This window comes from Pogoniulus pusillus, chromosome 13 (assembly GCF_015220805.1).
Source record: "Pogoniulus pusillus isolate bPogPus1 chromosome 13, bPogPus1.pri, whole genome shotgun sequence".
NCBI classification, from domain to species: domain Eukaryota; kingdom Metazoa; phylum Chordata; class Aves; order Piciformes; family Lybiidae; genus Pogoniulus; species Pogoniulus pusillus.
The window spans coordinates 27,956,659-27,980,390 of NC_087276.1; the positions used below are offsets into that span (position 1 = coordinate 27,956,659).

General features: G+C 49.5%; 1 protein-coding gene and 1 long non-coding RNA gene across 2 annotated transcripts; both read left to right on the forward strand.

The window, feature by feature from the left end:
* Window positions 1-6,177: 6,177 nt before the first annotated feature.
* Window positions 6,178-9,365, forward strand: LOC135180360 (cytochrome c oxidase assembly protein COX19). Its single transcript, XM_064152718.1, has 3 exons — window positions 6,178-6,466; window positions 6,625-6,736; window positions 9,122-9,365. The coding sequence occupies exons 1-3, from the start codon at window positions 6,205-6,207 to the stop codon at window positions 9,207-9,209; spliced, it is 462 nt and encodes a 153-aa protein (XP_064008788.1). The 5' UTR covers window positions 6,178-6,204; the 3' UTR covers window positions 9,210-9,365.
* An 8,399-nt stretch (window positions 9,366-17,764) lies between these two features.
* Window positions 17,765-23,520, forward strand: LOC135180361 (uncharacterized). The gene is made up of 2 exons (XR_010304411.1): window positions 17,765-17,856; window positions 22,330-23,520. It is a non-coding gene; the product is annotated as an uncharacterized LOC135180361 (long non-coding RNA).
* The last annotated feature ends 212 nt before the right edge of the window (window positions 23,521-23,732 follow it).

A 23,732-nucleotide genomic window follows, 5' to 3' on the forward strand; every position in this document is an offset into this window, starting at 1 on the left:
AATTATCTTCAAATTAGCTACCTGATAATTGCAATCTGCAGGCTCTTAAATAATGCAGCATGATGAGAGAGAGGGAAAAGAATGAAAGTCCCAGACTTTACCCCACCCATAGAAGGGAATAAGGGTTCTGCTCTGTTGCATAATTTCATTGGGTGCTTCCAAAAGCAAAGTGTGTAAAAAAAAACCCCTCCTTCTGAAGGTACATTTGTACAACTGACAGATAAGCATCAGTGGAAGAAACTCTCAGCATGAGCTGGCACCGTTGTAAAAGAACATTTTTAACTGTTACTTTAGTCCATAATTAATGACTAACAGCTCTGAGTCAAGCACAGGATTTTGTTTGGTTAGTTAAGTTTTAAAAGCTACTGAGTTGTATCAACTTGAAAGGGGAAGACCCAAGATTTTCCCTGCTTTGGGAAGCCTTCTGATTTTTGGAAAGGCCTCAAGACTCCAGATTAGAGGTGCTGTAAAAGACTGGATGCTTTAAAAATGGTCTGGTCTCTCTTGTACAGTGAGCACCTCTTTACTGAAACAGCTATTCCAGATTTCAGCCTGGAGAAGAGGAGGTTCAGGGCAGACTTTGTTGCTGTCTACAGCAAGCCTGAGGGTGGGTGGTGTGTGGCTGAGGTCCTGGTAAACACCTTTCCTGCTGGCCCAGCATCTTCTCATTTCTAAAGCAGGTGAATTCCCTTGACATCCTGAAGTGAAAGTGGTGATTAGAAGGAAATAAAGGAGTGCTGGGGTGCTTGATGCTGGCTACAACTACCTGAAGGGAGGTTGCAGCCAGGTGGAGATTGGTCTCTTCTGCCAGGCAAACAGCAATAGAAGAAGGGGACACAGTCTCAAGCTGTGCCAGGGGAAGTATAGGCTGGATGTTAGCAGGAAGTTGTTGTCAGAGAGAGTGATTGGCATTGGAATGGGCTGCCCAGGGAGGTGGTGGAGTCACCATCCCTGGAGGGGTTCAAGAACAGGTGAAAGGCCTGGAGCACAGCCCTATGAGGAGAGGCTGAGGGAGCTGGGGGTGTGCAGCCTGCAAAAGAGGAGGCTCAGGGCAGAGCTCATTGCTGTCTACAGCGACCTGAAGAGAGGCTGTAGCCAGGTGAGGTTGGTCTCTTTTGCCAGGCAAGCAGCAACAGAACAAGGGGACACAGTCTTGAGCTGTGGCAGGGGAGGTCTAGGCTGGATGTTAGGAGGAAGTTGTTGTCAGAGAGAGTGATTGGCATTGGAATGGGCTGCCCAGGGAGGTGGTGGAGTCACTGTCCCTGGAGGTGTTCAATCAAAGCCTGGTTTATGGTCTGTTTGACTGGATAGGGCTGGGTGCTAGGTTGGCCTGGATGATTTTGGAGATCTCTTCCAACCTGGTTGATTCTATGATTCTATGAAAAGCCTGGATGAGACATTCATTGCCATGGTCTGGTTGATTGGCCAGGGCTGGGTGCTAGGTTGGCCTGGATGATCTTGGAGGTCTCTTCCAACCTGGCTGATTCTATGAAACCTGTGGAAGTCTCTCACTTCTTTGTAAGGTATCATGTAAACAAGCATTGAATTCTCTGTTTGTGGCACGACTCTTTGTGGCAGTGTTTTTATTGGATTCTTTTGCAACTGGTTGGCTTAATCTGGAAATGAGTTTGAGTGTTGTTTTTTTTTTCCCCTTCACACTGATTATCTAATGGGAGTTTCATTTGATCTCCTTGGGAAAAATACATACTAAAGTAAAGAACATGTAGCAGATGCTAAAGCAAACCAGTACCTTTAAAGGAAACTCTAGAAGACACAACAGATATTTGCAGTAAAAGCATTAAGGAAGCTTAACCAAACACCTGCTGCTGTACTTGCCCTGAATTTGGGTAACCACAACATGTAAGGCTCCAAAGAAAGACAGTGGTAATCAAAACATTTGGATATGATATGATATGATATAATACAATACAGTGAGTTGATACAGGCTTTGCATAGGATTGCTGCTGTTTGTTTGGGAATAATTCCAACGTGGGATCCCAGCATATCTTTTCCCTTTGATTTCTTCCTTCATCACATGGGGAATCAGTAAGTCAACCACTGTGCCAGCAACTAAGGAACGTGATTGGGGGAGTTTGTTAACATGAAATGCCTTGATACTTTGGTTATAAACTCACTCAGATAAACCAAAGCTGCTTCTCTTCTCAGTGCTGTGAGATCTGGGAGACAGTGTGATGCAGTATCTGAAGGGATCCTACAGGAGGGCTGGAGGGGGACTATTTAAAAGGTTTTGTAATGACAGGATGAGGAGGAATGGGTTTAAACTGGCAGAGGGGAGATTTAAACTGGATGTTAGGAAAGGGTTCTTTACAATGAGAGTGTGCTAGTTTGAGCCTAGTTGGGATGTTTTAGTGAGAGGAATTAGATGCTAGGCTGTGAAAAGGAAACAATGCTGATGGCTGCTGCACTCATAGGCTTGCTGAGATGTAGAAAAACAAGAACACAAACATAGATAACACAGTTTGGTCTCTGGCTTTGGGCTGCACTTCTCTCTATAACCTGTTGTCTAACTAATCCTTCTGCTTCCTAACCCCCCTGGCTGATCCTCCAAACTCACCTTGAATATAAGGCAGACTCTGGGATAAGGTAGAGGGGTGGGAGGAAGGTGGCAGGGTGGTTGGGAGCCCCTCCTGGGGACTCTGGTTTCTGGGAGGGCTGCTGTGTTTCTGGATTAGTTTGAACTTGTCTATTTCTGTCTATAGCTGTAGATATTGTAAATATCTGCTTGTATATTGTGCTAAGCTGTAAACATAAAGCTTCATTCTAATTTCCAGCTCATCTGAGTCTAGTCTGGGTGATTTTTGCAGATGCAGGGGGGCAAGTAACACCCAAACCATCACAGAGGTTGGTGAGACACTGGCACAGGTTGCCCAAGGAGGTTGTGGAGCACAGAAGCACCCAATGTGATCAGAGATCACATTGGGTGCTTCTGTGCTCCACAACATCCCTGGAGGTGCTCAAGGCCAGGTTGGATGAGGCCTTGAGAGATCTGTTCTACTGGGAGGTGTCATCATCTTTGAGATCCCTTCCAGCCTAAACCATTCTATGATTCTATGATTTGTTCACCTTGACATCTCTCCAAGGTATATAACAATGTCTTCACTGTGCATTTTGGACCCAGGAAAGCTGAAGTACTGTCTGGAAGAACAGAACAAGGGGACACAGTCTCAAGTTGTGCCAGGGGAGGTCAAGGCTGGATGTTAGGAGGAAGTTATTGCCAGAGAGTGACTGGCATTAGAATGGGCTGCCCACAGGGAGGTGGTGGAGTTGATGTCTCTGGAAGTATTCAAGCAAAGCCTGGATGAGGCACTTAGTGCCATGGTCTGGTTGATTGTTCTAGTGGGAGGTGTCCCTGCCTATGGCAGGGGGTTGGAACTGGATGATGTCTGAGGTTCCTTCCAATCTAAACCATTCTGTTTGGACAGGGCTGAGTGCTAGGTCAGACTGGATGATTGGGCTGGGTGCTAGGTTGGACTGGATGATCTTGGAGGTCTCTTCCAACCTGGTTGATTCTATGATCTAGTTGACTGGATAGGTCTGGGTGCTAGATTGGACTGGATGATCTTGGAGGTCTCTTCCAACCTGGTTGATTCTATGATTCTATGATTTTGGAGGTCTTTTTCAACCCAGTTCATTCTATGATTATATATGATAATTATATGATTATAAATACAATCATAGAATCAACCAGGTTGGAAGAGACCTCCAGGCTCATCCAGGCCAACCTAGCACCCAGCCCCAGCCAATCAACCAGACCATGGCACTAAGTGCCTCAGCCAAGCTTTGCTTGAGCACCTCCAGGGACTGTTGTGACTCCACCACCTCCCTGGGCAGCCCATTCCAATGCCAATCACTCTCTTTGTGAAGAACTTCCTCCTAATAACTACATATATATATATATATATATATATATATATATATATATATATATATATATATAAATACTTTATATATATAAAAATAAATACTTGCAGTAGAATCCATTGTGACTACAGCCAGGGGGTTGGAACTGGATGATCTTTGAGGTCACTTCCAGCCTAAACCATTCTATGATTCCATCTATCTGTCAAAGAAGGGTATCTCCCTGTTACTGTTAAGTGTTACAACAAAGCCAAGTGGAAAACTGCTACTTAACATATAATAATAATAATAATAATAATAATAGTTAAAAAAATACATTGTTCATAGCCCTGCAAACACAACAATAAATAAAGCCTCCTACTTCAGGCTGTGTAAACCAGTTGCTTATGTAATAGAACACGGTGTAATTTTCCATCTACCATTTCAGGACTGTAATAAGGAAGCAATCAAAGCATAAACAAACCTGCACTTTAAATGGGGCTGCAGGTAATATTTCCATAATGGTTGTCCTTAACAATTGCAGCTGCAGCTGCTTCTTTGTTGGTTTTTTTTTTCCCAGCCTCAATTTTTTTCTACTTAGCTCAGTCATTTAATTAAAAGAAAATCAACTTAAAGCAGATGAAAGAACATCTTAAACCAATTGCAGCTATGGGCAAAGAAGCAAAAAATAGACTCTAACAACGTAATATGCAGCTAAGATTTGTGTGGGTTAAATTAACACCATTTCTCATCCTCCTTTTAGGGTGAGATCTGAGGCTCTGCAGTGAACATGCTGTAAACCTGCCAGCAAAAAGGGTGTTTAGTTGCTTATCCATCTTGAGGATGTTCTCCATGTCCCAAACATCTCCTGATCACGGAATCGCAGAACTTCTGCCCCTGTACTCAGCACTGGTCAGGACACACCTTGAGTGCTGTGTCCAGTTCTGGACTACTCAATTCAAGAGAGATGTTGAAGTACTGGAAGGTGTCCAGAGTAGGGCAACAAAGCTGGTGAGGGGCCTGGAGCAGAGCCCTGTGAGGAGAGGCTGAGGGAGCTGGGGGTGTGCAGCCTGCAGCAGAGGAGGCTCAGGGCAGACCTCACTGCTGTCTACAACACCCTGAAGGGAGGCTGTAGCCAGCTGGGCTCTTCTGCCAGGCAACCAGCAGCAGAAGAAGGGGACAGAGCGTCAAGTTGTGGTAGGGGAGGTCTAGGCTGGATGTTGTTAGGAAGTTGTTGTCAGAGAGAGTGATTGGCATTGGAATGGGCTGCCCAGGGAGGTGGTGGAGTCACCATCCCTGGAGATGTTGAAGCAAAGCCTGGATGAGGTTCTTAGTGCCATGGTCTGGTTGATTACAACAGGTCTGGTGAGTAGCAAGCTGAGCGAAATGGGGTTGTTTAGTCTGCAGAAAAGGAGGCTGATGGGGAGACCTCTTTGCTCTCTACAGCTACCTGAAAGGAGGTTGGAGTGAGGTGTTGGTCTGTCCTCCCAAAGGAGAAGTGATAGGACAAGAGGGTATAGTCTCATGCTGCACCAGGGAAGGTTGAGGAGGCTTCTTCACTGCAAGAGTTATTGAACACTGGAGCAGGCTCCGCAGGGAGGTGGTTGAATCCCCGTCCCTGGAGGCGCTTAAAAGATGCGGAGATGTGGGGCTGAGGGACGTGGTTTAGCAGCAGACTAATTGATTAATGGTTGGACTCCATGCCCTTTAAGCTCTCTTCCAACTCAAACGCTTCACTGAGTCTATTTCGCAGATCGAGCCCTGCATACCGGTGCTGTGGGAGACACATTGGGAACGCCACCGGCCCGACCTCCCTCCCAGATGGGACCGACTCCGGGCTTCCCGGAGCCGTGCCAACGGGAAGGGAAACATCGCCTCCGTAACAGCTCCCACCCCTGTCCGAGCCCGCGACGGCAGCCTCACTGCCCTGCCCCCGGCCCGTCCCTGCTGCGCTGCGTGGCCTTGCCCCTCGCCGCCTGCGGGAGGCTCTCCGGTTGCCACAGCAGCGCCGACGCCGCTTCCACGGCGGCATGGCCCCGCCCGCTGGGCGGCAGCGCGGCTCCGTGCCGCTCGATGCGCTGCGTGCTCGGCTCCCCCCGGCGGCAGGGCTCCGTCCGCTGGGCGGCAGCGCGGCTCCGTGCGGCTCGATGCGCTCGGTGCTCGCCGGCGGCGCTCGGTGCTCGCCTTCCCCCGGCGGCAGGGCCCCGCCCGCTGGGCGGCAGCGCGGCTCCGTGCGGCTCGATGCGCTCCGTGCTCGTCTCCCCCCGGCGGCAGAGCCCCGCCCGCTGGGCGGCAGCGCGGCTCCGTGCCGCTCGATGCGCTCCGTGCTCGTCTCCCCCCGGCGGCATGGCCCCGCCCGCTGGGCGGCAGCGCGGCTCCGTGCCGCTCGATGCGCTCGGTGCTCGCCGGCGGCGCTCGGTGTTCGGCTCCCCCCGGCGGCCGCTGTGGAACCAGAGTGACCGCGGGCTGGCCCGTTCCGTTCCGCTCCGCTCCCCTCTCCTTCCCTTCTCGCTGTCAACCGACGAGATGTCCACTGCCATGAACTTCGGCACCAAGAGCTTCAAGCCGCGGCCGCCGGACAAGGGCGCCTTCCCGCTGGATCACTTCGGTAGGGTAGAGGGGGCCCGGCCTCCCCGCGGCCCAGCGCCGGGCCTGCCGCCGCCTGCCCCGCGTCCCTTCATCTCTCCGCGGGCCGAGTCAGCGGGACGCGGGCCCGGGTCAGGGTCCGGGCCTGGCAGTATCGCGGCCGTCGCTGTGTCTTTCCAGGGGAGTGCAGCGCCTTCAAGGAGCGGTTCATGCAGTGCCTCCGGAACAGCGACTACGAGAGCAGTGCCTGCCGGCAGCACGCCAAGGCCTACCTGGAGTGCCGCATGGAGAGGCAAGTGGCAGCCTGGCCGGGCCCTCCCGGGCACAGCACGGCCGGGGAAGGGAACCCGCGGTACAGGCGTTCATACAGAGCCCTTCTGTTATAAGAACCCGCAGTCCTGTGTGGCTCCAGCAGTTCATTTGGCTTATGTTTTTGATGTGGTGTAGATAATTCAGTCCAAAAGGTGGGGCAGCTGCAAGGCTTGGCCAACTTCTGCTGCATGCAGCCGGGTTTCTCAGCGTGAAGCTTTCTGGTTTCTAGCTGTGGTTAGAAATCAAAAGCTTAAGTTGTTTCTCTGTTCAAGTGGGGAAAAAAAAGAGGAGGGGAGCCCTTAGCAAAAGAAAGACACAGACCTGCTCCAGCTGGTCCAGAGGAGGACTACAAAAACTCATCAGAGGCCTGGAGCATCTCCCTTGAGGACAGGCTGAGAGAGCTGGAGCTGTTGAGCTAAGAGAGGAGCTCTTTTAGTGGTCTTCCAGTACTTAAAGGGGACCAAAAAGAAAGCTGGGAGGGACTCTGTATCAGGGAGTGTAGTGTCAGGACGAGGGATAGCAGTTTTAAACTGAAAGAGGGTAGGTTTAGACTTATTCAGCAGAAATTTGCTGTCTACAACTACCTGAGGGGTGGTTGTGGCCAGGAGGAGGTTGCTCTCTTCTCTCAGGTGGCCAGCACCAGAACAAGAGGACACAGCCTCAGGCTGCACCAGGGGAGATTTAGGCTGGAGGTGAGGAGAAAGTTCTTCACTGAGAGAGTCATTGGACACTGGAATGGGCTGCCCGAGGAGGTGGTGGAGTCGCCGTCCCTGGGGCAGTTCAAGGCAAGGTTGGACGTGGCACTTGGTGCCATGGTCTGGCCTTGAGCTCTGTGGTAAAGGGTTGGACTTGATGATCTATGAGGTCTCTTCCAACCCTGATGATACTGTGTGATACTGTGATACTGTGAATTCTTTACTATGATGGTAGTGAGATGCCAAAAAAAAAGGTTGCCAGGGGAAGTACAGGCTGGATGTTAGGAGGAAGTTGTTGTCAGAGAGAGTGATTGGCATTGGAATGGGCTGCTCAGGGAGGTGGTGGAGTCACCATCCCTGGAGGTGTTGAAGAGAAGCCTGGATGAGGCACTTAGTGCCATGGTCTAGCTGATTGTCTAGGGCTGGGTGCTAGGTTGGACTGGATGATCTTGGAGGTCTCTTCCAGCCTGGTTGATTCTATGATTCTAAGTTCTAGATGCCCCATCCCTGGAAGTGTTTAAAGCCAGGTTGAGTGGGTCTCTGAGCAAGGTGGTCTAGTGGAACATGCCCCTAACCACCGGCAAGGGGTTCAAATTAGATGATCTTTAAGATCCACACCAACTTAAACCAATCAGTGATTGTGTATGTTTTGGTGGCTGATTTTCTAGGGATGTTTCCATTCTTGCATAGCTTTGCAGTGCTTTCTCTTTAATGGTGAGTCAGAGAGCACAATGGGAAATGGTCAAAAGGCATTCTTAAGTGCACTTAAATACAAGGATGCTCACATACTCTGGATGGGCTGGTGGTGAGGGAGGCTGCAAATCAAAACCTGAAAATCACTACAATGAAGTATAGAGTCATAGAATCAGTCAGGGTTGGAAGGGACCACAAAGATCATCTAGTTCAAACCTACCCTACATCAGGCTGCCCACAGCCTCATCTAGCCTGGCTTTAAACACCTAAGTATAACAGTGCCACAAATGTTGTTCTACACCACATTCACTTAAAAATCTCCTAAATGGCACAGGAGGAATTTTAGGAAGCTTTTATGTAGTCTCTTAATCAAAGATAGCTAAGAGTCAGGTCAGTTTCTGAGTAAACTCTTATTTGGCATGAAAGAGCAAGAAACAACACATTTAATTGGAGAAAAAAGTATCCCTGGATTCTGCTTTCCCAAAACTGAAGCTTTGCCAGCAGCAGTCACTGTAAATGATGCAAATGAAATGGAAGATGCAGAGAGGCTGAGGGAGCTGGGGGTGTGCAGCCTGCAGAAGAGGAGGCTCAGGGCAGAGCTCATTGCTGTCTGCAACTACCTGAAGGGAGGCTGCAGCCAGGTGGGGTTGGGCTCTTCTGCCAGGCAACCAGCAACAGAAGAAGGGGACAGAGTGTCAAGTTGTGACAGGGGAGGTCTAGGCTGGATGTTGGGAGGAAGTTGTCAGAGAGAGTGATTGGCATTGGAATGGGCTGCCCAGGGAGGTGGTGGAGTCACTGTCCCTGGAGGTATTCAAGCAAAGACTGGATGGGGCACTTAGTGCCATGGTCTGGTTGATTTGATAGGGCTGGGTGCTGGGATGGACTGGCTGATTTTGGAAGTCTTTTCCAACCTGATTGATTCTATGATTCTCCTGATTATATAAAATGGTTTTGTTGTTTTGTTGTTTTTAACTTAGGCAACTTATGGCTAACGAACCACTGGAGAAATTGGGATTTAAAGACCTGACAGATGACACATCAGAAGCAAAACCTGAGAAGTTGTGATGAAGGCACAGAACTCTGCTCCTCATGTATGGAAAGCATAACTCTTAATGTAGTACATATTGTACATCCCTGTTCATATTGCAATAAGGGGGTTCCTGAAGGACTTTTTTTCAAAGTTCAGTTTTCTTGGAAGAAAATATATTTAAATGAGCAAAAGTACTGCCTTTGTCTATTTTTTCTGGGGTATTTCTTAACTTCTTTTATTTTAATTTCTCTAGCCTACTTTTAAAGATCTCTCAACAGCTTGGAGAGAACAGTTATTGCCTGAATTGTTCTCCATGTCTAAAGAGACAAGTGAAGACTGATTTTAAAAAGACAAAACCTCCTTTATTGCGCAGTTCTTGAACTGCAGATTAATTTTATGTGGCCATTACTAAGATGCTTAGAGCAGTCACTTGTCAGGTGGAAATAAAGCTGCTGTGGTATTTGCAAGTTTGTTTTTGTTAAATGCTGGTGTTAATCCCCATCTTTGGTGTGATCTTCTCACTCTGCTATAGAAAACATTTGAGTTTTGGGGCAGGGTGTTTTTTTTTAGTCTTAACCTTCATCACTGTTGGGAGAGTATTTGTAGTTCCAGATACCACAGAGTCATAGAATCAGACAGATTGGAGGAGACCTCCAAGATCATCCAGCCCTATCAAACCAACCTATCTCCTAGCCCTATCCAGTCAACTAGACCATAGCACTAAGTGCCTCATCCAGGCAGTGTAGTGAGAGCCTAGAATTGGCTGCCCAGGGAGATGGTTGAGGCCTCGTTCCTGGAGGTGTTTAAGGCCAGGCTGGATGGGGCTCTGGCCAGGCTGATCTAGGGTAGGGTGTCCCTGGGCATGACAGGAGGGTTGGAACTAGATGATCCTTGTGGTCCCTTCCAACCCTGACTGATTCTATGACTCTACATATACTAACATAAATGAGTTTTTCTTTCTTAACTGATACTGAGTTCAAGCCAAAATGATTTTCCTCTTAGTTCCCTAGAATTATGTTTCAAGCAGACAATCTATGTTTAAATGCTCTGACTGCTTCTGCTGTGTCAGTCCACCATGCTGCTTTTTTTATTTCTATGTTTTTTCCTGGTTTTAACACAGTGAATCATTTCTCTGTGTTGGGCTACTGCACACCAAGCTTTAGGGTGAGGGCCTGCAGACAGTAGTGCACACAGTTTGGCAGGGCAGTTCTCACGGAATGACTGAGTTAGCAGGGTTGGAAGGGTCCTCAAGGATCTTCCAGTTCCAACTCCTTTGCCATGGGCCTGGACACTCTCCACTAGATCAGGTTACCCAAAGCCACATCCAGTGTAGCCTTAAAAACATCCAGGAAAGAGATTTCCGCCACCTCTCTGGGCAACCTGTTCCAGGATCTCACCACCCTTATGGTGAAGAACCTAATGTCTGATCTAAATCTCCCCTCCTCTAGCTTGGATCCATTCCCCCCAGTCTTATCACTACCCAACACCCTAAAAAATCCCTCACCAGCTTTCTTTTAGGTGCCCTTCAGATACTGGAAGGCCACAATAAGGTCTCCTCAGAGCCTTCTCTTCTCCAGAGTTAACAACCCAAAAACTTTATCCTACACTTCACCCTTTATTTGGTGTGCTCTGATATATCTCACCTTCCCTGCTGTCTGCTATTACTCCTGCTTCTCTCTGCTGTGTATCTGTTCACACAGAGATCCAGGAAAGAGCAAAAGAATGTTTTCTGCTCTTCATATTGATGGTTGGAGCTGGGATTTAAATTGTTGCTTGGATCTAATCTGATTGAACAGACTGCCCATAGTTCAGAGCAGCCTCTCTTTGAATAGAGTGCTCACTCGCTGCTCCGGATTTCATTCTGCTTCATTCTGCTGTTTAAATTGCATCCTTTGCTGAGGTTAGTACATTTATAGGAAGGAAAGCAGAGATTTTATTGCTGAAACAGATATTAAAAAACTTTATATTAAACCACTGAACAAGAGGCTTTCAGTGATACTGAGGAAGAATTATTAAAATAATCTCCAGCATCTTCAGAAGAAAGAAATCAAATTTCATGCTTCTGTGCTCCCTGAATGCTATTAGGTGAAGTAAATCCCTGATAGGTATGAGAGAACCCACCAGTGGTGATGGAACAGTCTGGGTTGTTACCAGTGGGAGTGTCATCCTTTGGATGTTGCTCTGCACTTTGCTTTGGCCAAACAGTTTATGAATAAGATGCATGGTTTTTTTTCCTGAGGCCAAGTCTGTCCTCCAGCTGATTATAGAGTGAAAGGGGTGAAGTTTTTGAAGCCTTGCGTGATTGATTTACCTGTGGAGCATTCAGATGTTGCCATTTCAGTGAACTATCTCAGGTGACACACTGAAGGAGGGACCACTGGAGGCTCTCTTTGTTTATAGTGATGAAGGCCCAAAGTTTGAAGCTGCTACAGGGAGAGATTTTGTTGGGAAAAGCAGTTGCACAAGACCAGTGGAGTAACAAGTGGAGTCCCACAGGGATCAGTCCTGGGAGCAGTCTTGTTCAACAGGAAAAGGGTTGTGAATGGATAGCTGGAAACTCAGAAAACTGACAGAAGCAACTATTTCCTGGCAGTAAGACATTAGATGGAGAAGTGAATGTGTTTAGTAGAGCTGTAAGGTGAGCTCAGCTGTTGCAGGCCATCACTTGATCTTCATTGAGATCTAATCAGAGAATAAATCAGGTTGGAAGAGACCTCCAAGATCATCCAGTCCAACCTATCCCCCAGCCCTATCCAGTCAACTAGACCATGGCACTGCAACTGAGCAGTGGGGAAAGAAGTCATTAATTAGTGCTGAAACAATACCAATCCCTGCAACAACAAACTCATCTGGGACAAGTCCCAGAATCCTCTTCCTTTTATTCCCACCAACACACAGGTTGTTCATTAAAGCCTTTCCACATAAACCTCTCTTTATTTTAGGCTTGTTTGTGGGATCCTGGTTTGTACTGCTCTAAAATGGCACCAGCCTGTAAGCCAAAGGAAAGCTGGGATATTTGTAGTTACCTCTCCTATCTTTTGTACCAAGGAGGAACTTCTCCAGAAGCCTGGCATCGTGTTGGGGAAGAATCTGTCTTCTGGAAAGGCTGAGCTGAGGCATGTGTGCTGTGGGGGAGGCTGTTTGTCAGGGGCACTGATTGCTTTATGGAGCTGTTTGGAGTTGATGAGCTGCTCTGCTGCACGTGGCACTGGGATCAAGGCAAGTCCCACACAAGCACATTAATCTTCATGTGGGAGACACTCTGTGTGCTGCTGCCTGCGCCAGCGCTGCCGGGAAGCCCCCACCTGCCGACAGACCCTGGGAGCTGCAGAAAGGGCTGGCTGCAAAATGAGGTTCAGCAAAGTGCCAGCCTGGATGTAATTGTACAGGTGTGGAAGGGATAGCCTGAAGCAGGAGGAAGTGCTGGCTGTGTTGGGTCTATGTAAGCTGGTGACACAGAGAGCAGTACGTGAGGGGGTTGCTAATTGTCTTTCCTGTGCCTTCAGCAAAGCCTGGTTTGCACCATAACTGGAGGCACCCTGCTGCCTGGGATCATGTCCCAGGGAGTCCCCAGAGCACTCATGTTGGCACTTAGGAGATGAGAGGCTTGCCCACACATTCCCCTTTTCTTTGCTCAGATTAGAATCCATTCAACCACAAAGCACTTAACCTTGATCCCCACAGTTATTTACAGAGAGAACATTGCTGCAAGCCAACCGTCATTATGCCTTCCTGGGAGACCTTCAGCTCTAGGTGTATCTCTCCAAACAACTGCAGCGACCTGCAGAATGAGGAAGAAAAGGTTTAATAAACATTTCCAAAGCTCTGGGTGTTCTCTCAGAGAAAAGGCTATGCAAAGAGAGCCTCCTGTGCTTGAGCTGGAAGTGGGCCATGGTCCAAAGTCCTTTGTAGGAGCACAATGAGCCTGTGCCTCTGTGCTAAGGAGGCATTGTTGCTGCATCTGCCACCTGCAAGTGGGATACCTGGTGTGGCAGGAGGGTTGCATCTGGCAGCACTGGAAAAGTGAGTGGGACACTGCAGAGTGGCAGGCAGGCAGTGGGTGTAGCCAAACGACCTTTACACTTGGTCCTCTTTCACAACTCTCCCCGGTCTGTCTTGCCTGCTGCAAGGCCACGGAAGTCCTTGTGGCTGAGCATTATGCTTGGGGTGAGTAGTCACCCACTTGGTTTCCTTTGGAGACCACAGAGCTGCTGGCCTTTGCTGATGATTAATTGCCCTTTGTGGCAGCGATTGAAGGAGCTTTCGCTTGCTGCTGCTTCTGTAGGTTCAGCTCAACCAGCACTAGCAAGGAGGGAATTAGATCAGGACAACTTGAGTTTCACCCTGCTGTCGCACTCCACACAGGCCTGAGGAGCAGTGGAAGGCAGTGCCATTTCCACTAAGCTGCCACTCTGAGTAGGCTTGGAGGCAAAGCTGCTGTCACTAAACCTGGGATGTATGAGGCAATGGGAGAAGGAGCAGCCTGCTCCCCATACAAAAAGTGCCTGTAGCACCATTTGTTGCTGTAGGCTCTGAAAGGTGCCTTGGGTCTTGTGGTCCCACTGGGGAGCAGTGTGCTTGTGCACTTCTCATCCATAGTTCCTGGGGAGGAAATGATACTGCTGATAGTGTGCAAGAGTGTGGTCATTTCTGGTAGCATATGCAATGATTCCAGAGGACTTCAGTCACTTTTCTGCCTGGAGGAGATCCCTTCTGGAAAAGAGCCTTCTTCTGAAGTGGGAATCATAGAATCATAGAATCAACCAGGTTGGAAGAGACTTCAAGATTATCCAGGCCAACCTAGCACCCAGCCCTGTCCAGTCAACCAGACCATGGCACTAAGTGCCTCAGCCAGTCTTCTCTTGAACACCTCCAGGGGCGGTGCCTCCACCACCTCCCTGGGCAGCCCATTCCAATGCCAATCACTCTCTCTGACAACAACTTCCTCCTAACATCCAGCCTAGACCTCCCCTGACACAACTTGAGACTCTGTCCCCTTGTTCTAGTGCTGCTTGCCTGGCAGCAGAACCCAACCCCACCTGGCTACAGCCTCCCTTCAGGGAGTTGTAGACAGCAATGAGCTCTGCCCTGAGCCTCCTCTGCTGCAGGCTGCACACCCCCAGCTCCCTCAGCCTCTCCTCACAGGGCTCTGCTCCAGGCCCCTCACCAGCTTCATTGCCCTTCTCTGGGCACCTTCCAGCACCTCAACATCTCTCTTGAACTGAGGAGCCCAGAACTGGACACAGCACTCAAGGTGTGGCCTGAGCAGTGCTGAGCACAGGGGCAGAAGAACCTCCCTTGTCCTGCTGCCCACACTGCTCCTGAGCCAGCCCAGGATGCCATTGGCTCTGCTGCCCACCTGGGCACACTGCTGCCTTATCTTCAGCTCCTATCTACCAGCATCCCCATGTCCCTTTCTGCCTGAAAGCTGCATGTTGTATCACATTTCCCTCAAAAATCCAAGCTTGAACTCAGCTTCCTTTAAAAATGAAGGTTGGGAAGAGCACATGCAAGGGTCTGTTCCCCCTTCCAGAGTATTTCAATGGAAATTGGAAGTCTGATTAATCCTATCCTGGTTCTCTTCTTCCTCTTAACAATTCTGCTTCTGTAAATAGCTGGTAATGCAGCAGATTTTCTAGCTTACAGATTTCAAGACAAAATGCCTTCCTTCTGGAATGAAGGTGCCATCTGGCTTGAAATGCATAATTGATCACTGCTCAAAATAGGAGCTTCATAGAAAGTCACCTAGAAGTCCAATGCTTGTGTGCAGAGGACCTGAGAGACCTGCATTCATTTTTTTGTTTCCTTGGGCTGATGATGATAAGAGATTCTTATGGTTCTTCCTAGAGATCCTTATGCTTGTGTGTTCTCCCTGTAGCACTGCAGAGGCTGTTTCACCACTGGTCTATGTATTCCTGTTACTTCAGGAGATCTTGTGACTTGCTTTAGCAGCTGCATCCATTTTATGCTTGCTGATTCCTGCTGGGCCTGGATGGATGAAAACCACTCTAACCACCCAAACCAGGAAGAAAGGGACCTGAGGGTACTGGTAGATAGTAGGTGAACATGAGCCAGCAATGTGCCCAGGTGGCCAAGTGAGCCAATGGCATCCTGGCCTGGATCAGGAGCAGTGTGGCCAGCAGGACAAGGGAGGTTATTCTGCTCCTGGACTCAGCACTGCTCAGGCCACCCCTTGAGTGCTGTGTCCAGTTCTGGGCTCCTCCATTCAAGAGAGATGTTGAGGTGCTGGAAGGTGTCCAGAGAAGGGTGATGAAGCTGGTGAGGGGCCTGGAGCAGAGCCCTGTGAGGAGAGGCTGAGGGAGCTGGGGGTGTGCAGCCTGCAGAAGAGGAGGCTCAGGGCAGAGCTCATTGCTGTCTGCAACTACCTGAAGGGAGGCTGTAGCCAGGTGGGGTTGGTCTCTTCTGCCAGGCAAGCAGCAACAGAACAAGGGGACACAGTGTCAAGTTGTGGCAGGGGAGGTCTAGGCTGGATGTTAGGAGGAAGTTGTTGTCAGAGAGAGTGATTGGCATTGGAATGGGCTGCCCAGGGAGGTGGTGGAGTCACTGTCCCTGGAGGTGTTGAAGCAAAGCCTGGATGAGGCACTTAGTGCCATGGTCTGGTTGATTGGCCAGGGCTGGGTGCTAGGTTGGCCTGGATGAGCTTGGAGGTCTCTTTCAACCTGGTTGATTCTGTGATTCTCTAACTGCACAACTCAAAACAAGCCTGGCATTGACCACGTAGCCCAGCAAAGACCACTGGAATCTCTGTGGGTGTAAAACAGTTTAGGTGCATCAAATCTGATGCCTGAATCCAGCCTTTACTTCCCCATGCTCCCCCAGCTCTGGTGGGACATGTAGCTGCAGAAGCAGTTTTTCCTGGCCTGCATGCAGACTAAGGTAGGTCCCCACTCACTTGGGAGGGATATTGTGATGTGTCTTGCTGTGTGTCCTGCTGCCTGGTCGTGATCAACACCTGGAGCCAGCCTGATGTTTTTTGGTCCAGGTCCTTATGAATTTTGGCAAACTGGGAGCAGTGGTGGGAAGTAGCCTTGCAAAAAGAGAGCAGGGGGGTGAAGAAATCAAGGAGACTACCTAGCAATAAAAACCAAACAGGGTCTTAACTTGCCCTTCATAGTTTCAAAAAGCAGGCAGTGGGGGCTGATTCTGCAGCCCCTTTGGGCAACTGAGTCCTTTGCCTATTTCAGTAACCTTCTGGGAGCTGACAGCTATGGTTTTTGATGGATTTCTAGTTTTCTCCCTGCTAGCAAGCCCTGCTCAGCGAGAACCTGCACACACACCTGCTTCTGGTCTTGCTTGCAAAGCTGCTGATCAAGGGTAGCACGTGGGGAGGCAGTGCATGGGAGGAGGTGCTCTGCAAGGGAGTCAGGCCCAGTTTTGTTTGCTCAGTTTGCATTTCTGTGTTATCAGGCTGTGTTCTGGGTGTTGGTACTAAGTCTCTCCTTAGTGGACAAGGCAGAAGGACGATAGCACTATAGAATCTGGGATGCCAGGACTGCAGCAAGGATTTGATGTGATGCTGTGTGTGCTGCAGCCTGCTTAGAGGAGCAATATGCTGCCAGTCTAGAGGACCTTTCCCTCTGGGTTGCTCTGGCAGCCCCATGGTGGCACAGCTTGCTGGATGGTCAAAAGGATCAGCAGGTTTGGGGCAGGCAGGCCCAAATGGGAAAAAAATTCCTGCTGCCACTCAAGAATTGCACAGAAGCTACAGACTGGATCAGTGCTGAGAAAATTGCTGGTAACTCAGGATGCAGAACCAAGCAGGAGCAAGCCCCCTTACTGACAGATGAGCCTTCACCTGCTCAAGAACCAAACAGGGGATCCCAGGGGTGTAATGAGGCTGGTCGCTTTCACTGCTATGGCTGCCTCCCTTGGCTTTTGCTCTCTAGCCTGGATGTGGGACTTGGGCTATGCAGACCTCAAGCCATGGCTTTAGAAGGCTGTCCTTAAACCCTTGTCCTCAACCCTGTGAGGAGAGGCTGAGGGAGCTGGGGTTATTTAGCCTGGAGAAGAGGAGGCTCAGGGCAGAGCTCATTGCTGTCTACAACTACCTGAAGGGAGGCTGTAGCCAGGTGGGGTTGGGCTCTTCTGCCAGGCAAGCAGCAACAGAAGAAGGGGACAGAGTGTCAAGTTGTGGCAGGGGAGGTCTAGGTTGGGTGTTAGGAGGAAGTTGTTGTCAGAGAGAGTGATTGGCATTGGAATGGGCTGCCCAGGGAGGTGGTGGAGTCACCATCCCTGGAGGTGTTGAAGCAAAGCCTGGATGAGGCACTTGGTGTTATGGTCTAGACAACTGGATAGGGCTGGGTGCTCGACTGGAGTGGATGATGTTGGAGGTCTCTTCCAACCTGGTTGATTCTAGATTCTATTCTATGCTTCTCACTACTCTTTAGTGCAACCCAGCCCTTACAGAGCACACACTCTGGGGTGTGCCTGTTGTTTGGCACATCTCCAGCGTGCATGTGCATGCTCAGAGTGGTTGCTAAGGCAGCGTTAGCTCTGTTCCCATCTTTATATACATTCAATTTTCTGTCTGATCTAGAGCTATGTGCGTTCTGGGTCCAGGCAGCCCAGTCCCAGCTCAGTATCTGCATAGGAGAGCACAGGTGATGCCACAGCTCGTGTGTGAACAGTCTTTGTGCACAGACAACAGTGTGAGTGGTACCGGTAAGTGGGATGTGGGGTTTGGTTTAGTTCTCCCCTCCTCAGACTGTGCTGCAGAGTCCAGTGGAGAAGAGGGACTGTCCGCTGCAGCACGGAGGTGAACCCCTCTGGCAGGAGGTGCCTCTCACACAGGGAGATGCTCAGAGGTGTAACAGCATGTCCAGAGAAGGGCGATGAGGCTGGTGAGAGGCCTTGAGCACAGCCCTACGAGGAGAGGCTGAGGGAGCTGGGATTGGTTAGCCTGGAGAAGAGGAGGCTCAGGGCAGACCTTATTGCTGTCTACAGCTACCTGAGGGGAGGTTGTGGCCAGAAGGAGGTTGCTCTCTTCTCTCCGGTGGCCAGCACCAGAATGAGAGGACACAGCCTCAGGCTGCACCAGGGGAGATTTAGGCTGGAGGGGAGGAGAAAGTTCTTCCCTGAGAGAGTCATTGGACACTGGAATGGGCTGCCCGGGGAGGTGGTGGAGTCGCCGTCCCTGGAGCTGTTCAAGGCAGGATTGGACGTGGCACTTGGTGCCATGGTCTGGCCTTGAGCTCTGTGGTAAAGGGTTGGACTTGGTGATCTGTGAGGTCTCTTCCAACCCTGATGATACTGTGTGATACTGTGATTCATCTAGGAGCCAGGTCACTGCAGGGCTCTGCACGCTCTGGTCAGAGGGACAGAAGTGCTGAGCTCACCAGTTCCTAGAGAAAGAACCAGGTGGGTGAAAAATGAGAACACCTCTGGAACATCTACCTCCATCCTTTCAGCGTGCGTGGCAGGAGACTTGCAGGTGTTGTGGTGCCTGCTAGAAAGTCTCACTTGAGCAGAGAGATGTCTGGATGAATGGCTTTGTTTCAGCTTATTTTAGCAGGTAGCAGGCAGAGGGGGGTGATGTTTATCACTGAAACCGGAGCTGGCTAGGACTTTAGATCACAGCTCTAATCGGTCAGACTGACTTAGACAGTAAATCACTTTAGCAGCACTAATAACACAGAGTGACAGGTGTAGTAAACCCTCTATTGCAGCAATAACCTAGTCCTGCTGGTTCTTTGACTCAGGTTGGTGCTTGTGTGCTGGTTTGTCTATTAAAGCTCCTTCACAAAAGTCACCTGGGTGGCTGCTCCAACTCAGCCACGGAAATGGCTGTTCTCCTGCCATCCTCCAACCTGGCTCAGGCTTTTTTTATAGCCTGCTATAAAATTCTTTATTTTTGCACCTGTTTGTAAAGGCTTTTTGGCCACAGGGGTCTCATGATGTTGTTTTCATGGCTTTTGGAGCGGGGCTGCTCTGTTGTTGCTAGAAATAATTGCTGTTAATTAATTCTTTGCTGATTTTTCTTTGGCAAGGCACATTGGAACACATGAGCAGCATGCTCTGTATCTCCATGTTATGAGAGCTTTTAGGAGGCAGGCAACAGCAGCCAAACAATCCCATCAGCAGCCAGAGGAAGAGGAGGATGGGGTCCTCAACTTTCTGTGGGCAAAGTTAATTGGGAGGAGGCTCAATTGCTGTCTCCAGCTGTTCAGCAGGTTCCTTCAGGCCATCATTTCTAATCTCTTTCTAGAGAGAAACCACAGCTTTGTTTCCATCTGATGCTTTATTCAAATCACAGCTGAGCACTGTTACAGAAAGTGATGTGGTCTCAGATGTCTGAGCTGGACCAGCAGCTGAAAGCAACAGTCGGTGGTGTGTGACTGACACAAGGGACCCATAATTGCACTGTTTCCTCTTCTCCTCTAAATGCTTTGTCTTCTTTCTGAGGGACTCAGGCTCTGCTGTGGTCACTTCCAAACCAGAAATGGTGTAGCAGACTTCAGCTCCTCTGTCCTATGGCACTGCCTCTAGCATCACCATCATCCTCTTGCCACCTAGTCCCTGACAGGAGCAGCCACCTGTTCCCAGAACCCCCAGAGCAGGCAGCAGTTGACTATGCCACTTCCATCTCCAGCTGAGACTCAGCACTGCTCAGGCCACACCTTGAGTGCTGTGTCCAGTTTTGGGCTCCTCAATTCAAGAGAGATGTTGAGGTGCTGGAAGGTGTCCAGAGAAGGGTGATGAAGCTGGTGAGGGGCCTGGAGCAGAGCCCTGTGAGGAGAGGCCGAGGGAGCTGGGGGTGTGCAGCCTGCAGAAGAGGAGGCTCAGGGCAGACCTCATTGCTGTCTACAACTACCTGAAGGGAGGCTGTAGCCAGGTGGGGTTGGTGTCTTCTGCCAGGCAAGCACCAACAGAAGAAGGGGACAGAGTGTCAAGTTGTGGCAGGGGAGGTCTAGGCTGGATGTTAGGAGGAAGTTGTTGTCAGAGAGAGTGATTGGCATTGGAATGGGCTGCCCAGGAAGGTGGTGGAGTCACCATCCCTGGAGGTGTTGAAGCCAAGCCTGGCTGAGGCACTTAGTGCCATGGTCTGGTTGATTGGCCAGGGCTGGGTGCTAGGTTGGCCTGGATGATCTCGGAGGTCTCTTCCAACCTAGTTGATTCTATGATTCTATGATTCTATGATCATGAGGTCCAGTCTCCCACTCAAACATCTCCAAGCCATTCCTGGAAGGATGAGCCATTTGAGCTAGGAAGAGATTAAATTATTGGAACTGAGCAAAAGCAATTTCCCTGATAAGTGCTCACCCTGCAGTTTGCAGGTCAAACCTGTCCTGCTGCTGTGTCTCTGACTCAGACTGAATGGATGATGTCCTGCTGTGAATAATCACTTTGCCTTTGCTGGTAGGCTGCTTTACCAAGCTCTTCACACACGTGTTGGCTTTCTCCACACACAGCTTCCCCAGGCCTAAGTCTTTTAATTAGAGTAAATCAAGAATAATGCTAAAAACACTGGTCCAGGTGAATTAATGACTTCATTGGTCTAATTTCATCTTCTCAGAGCAGAAGAGAGCCTGCTGTTAGGCTGTAGAAATCGGCATAGCTCCAGTTGGGTGCCTGGTAACTGCCATGGAGACACTTCCCCCAGCTGCCCCCTCTACTTCAGGTTTTGCATTGTATGAAATGGGTTCAGTACAGCAGCCACAGGACTGCTGCAGTGTGCTTTTTGCTGTGAGCTGTAGAGCAGACATACAAATACCCAACACTCTCAAGCTATCAGTTACCCCTTGCTTACCCCTGCAACCAAACCAGCCCATTGCTGCAGCAAGCCTGGCCAAAGCACGAGCAGGGAGGAAATGGCAAGCATGTCCCAAGCACTGAGGGGTAGACTCAGAACAGTGGTTGGAGCTGCTTTCTTCATGTGCCTTGGTTGTGAGACAGCAGTTCTCAGCTCCAGGGTGCTGCAGAAGACTAAACCAATAGTGTTTATGTCAGTTAGCAGAGGGACTTTCTTCTCCACCTCTTTTTGTCCCCATTCTCCCCATTTCTTCTTCCTTGCAGAGGTGGTGTTGTATGATGTTCCTCCTGCCCCCAGCTATGAAATCGTGGGCAAGGAACTCCTCTTTTTTCACACTGGTAAAGTTGAGCTTTGCAACAGAGTTAACCACAATACAAATGCAATCATAGAATCAACCAGGTTGGAAGAGACCTCCAAGATCATCCAGGCCAACCTAGCGCCCAGCCCTGGCCAATCAACTTCACCATGGCACCAAGTGTCCCATCTGGGATTTTCTTGAACACCTCCAGGCACAGTGACTCCACCACCTCCCTGGGCAGCCCATTCCAATGCCTATCACTCTCTCTGCCAACAACTTCCTCCTAACATCCAGCCTAGACCTCCCCTGGCACAACTTGACATTCTGTCCCCTTGTTCTGTTGCTGGCTGCCTGGGAGAAGAGCCCAACCCCACCTGGCTACAGCCTCCCTTCAGGTAGTTGTAGACAGCAATGAGCTCTGCCCTGAGCCTCCAAACTAACAACCTCCAGGCTGCACACCCCCAGCTCCCTCAGCCTCTCCTCACAGGGCTCTGCTCCAGGCCCCTCACCAGCTTTGTTGCCCTTCTCTGGACACCTTCCAGCACCTCAACATCTCTCTTGAATTGAGGAGCCCAGAACTGGACACAGCACTCAAGGTGTGTCCTGACCAGTGCTGAGTAATGAAGCCCTGATCTGCAAATTCCTCCTCAGCAAGGCACAACACCTTTTCTTCTCTGAGGGTCAGTGCAGGTGCAGAGCAGCTCAACAGACCGAGGACTTCAGTTTATTGGTTCAGCACCCTCACATCATTTTCTCTTCCATCACCCTTTTTGACTAGACTAACACATCCTAACTATGCTGATGCAGTGAGCATGCTTCTCCCTGTTTTACAGGAGAAAAATCCCACAGGATCCATAGAAGAATTTGTTGAACATCAGACAAAGTTGCCACCAGTGATCTGATTCAGGAGTTTTTAACCATCCTGCTCTGAGCTCTCTGCTCTGTGGCATTCCTCCCTCCCTCCTCTGTAGCTGCACTTGATTTAACTGTCTCAACCAGAAAACAAAATAGGTTTTTGTTTGAAAGAAAAGCCTCTAAGATTTCTGTTTCTTTGTATAATTCTTTTCCTTTCCTTTCTTTTGAACAGGAAACCATACTGCAACAGAAACTAGCTGCTCGAGCATGGGTGCTGGGGGCTGTGGCTCGTCCAGCTGCAAGAGCTGCCTCCCCTCTGGTGCTGATGAAGCTGAAGGCATCAAGCCTGGCCTGTCTCCCACTCCACTGAGCCTTACTTGAATGCAGTTGCAGTGGCATGAATTATTGATATTTCTGTTAAGGTTTGCTGTTCACACAGGAATTTGTGATGCTTCCCCACACTAGGCTGTGAATGTGCTCCTGGGTCACATGAAGGGTTGAGTTTAACACCCTTTTACTTCCATGGTCGTTGACATTGATTTAGCAGCTTCAGGGCTGGGGCTGCAAAATGAACAACCAGCCAATGGGAACAGCTCTTTCCTAACAAAACAAGGTGGTCTTGGGGGGGTGAAAGGATCTAATATGGAAGGGCACAGGGAAGGTACAGTCATGACTGTGCATTTTCATGGCATCACCGTAAAGCTGATGAAAAAGCTTTTGAGGAATTTCTGAGCATCCTTTGCCCTGACCTCAGAGCTTGGCATTTGCAGAAGCTGCCCTTGCTGCCACTGTGCTCCCCACCTCAGGAGACTGCCTTAATAATGTCCGTTTCTAAGGCAACAACCTTGTGACTTAGCAAAGGCTGAGATAAAAGTGTGCTTGTTTACAAACAAACACACTTCACTCACATAAATATGTGAGTACGTCTATACATATGCATAGAGATTGGTATCAGACTGAACAAGTCACTTAGCAGCCAGGAGACAGAAAGCATCTGAATAAGGGTGATGTCATGGCAGAGACAACTGGTCTCTGGAGAGCTTGGCCAGAGACACTGCAAGAAGTAGGAGCAAATTCATTAAGTACAGGTCGTACCCCCAAGCAAAATGTGGGGAAAAGCTCAAAGGAGTTTTTGCCTCCTCTGGGGACAGGCAGGAGGGAGCAGACTGGTGTGGACGAGCCTGAGCAGCTATGCCCATCAGCCTCCTGGGAGCCTCTGCCAGCTCTGCCAGGGCAACCTTTACCCTTTAACCCTGCAGGATGGTAAACCATGACTCAGTCTCTGCTCTGCACCAGGAATCACAATTATCAGGAGAGTCTTATTGCCTCTCCTGGATCAACACTGTGCTGAACAATGCTGGAGCAATACCCAAGCCCTTAACCTTGAATAACCCCAGAGTAAATCTACAGAGATACCTTTGCATATGTGAGATCGAATCAATCCTTTGATTTTCCACTGGAAAAAAAGTTCATCCTCTATTTTGGCTCATTTCATTCCAACTTTCCTCTCTCTCTCTCCACATCCCTCCATCCATGTGGGCTGTTTGTTTCCCAGAGTAAGTCCTGGTGTAATTGTGATGGAAGTAAATGCGAGGACCACTGTGGACTGGATGAGGCACTTAGTGCCATGGTCTG

What these genes read in the sequence shown, in the direction of transcription:
- LOC135180360 (XM_064152718.1), top strand. Translation starts at nt 6,205, where the DNA reads ATGGCCCCGCCCGCTGGGCGGCAGCGCGGCTCCGTGCCGCTCGATGCG. An exon ending in CTTCCCGCTGGATCACTTCG is followed by an intron (nt 6,467 to 6,624) that starts GTAGGGTAGAGG and finishes GTGTCTTTCCAG; the next exon opens with GGGAGTGCAGCGCCTTCAAG. An exon ending in CTGGAGTGCCGCATGGAGAG is followed by an intron (nt 6,737 to 9,121) that starts GCAAGTGGCAGC and finishes TTTTTAACTTAG; the next exon opens with GCAACTTATGGCTAACGAAC.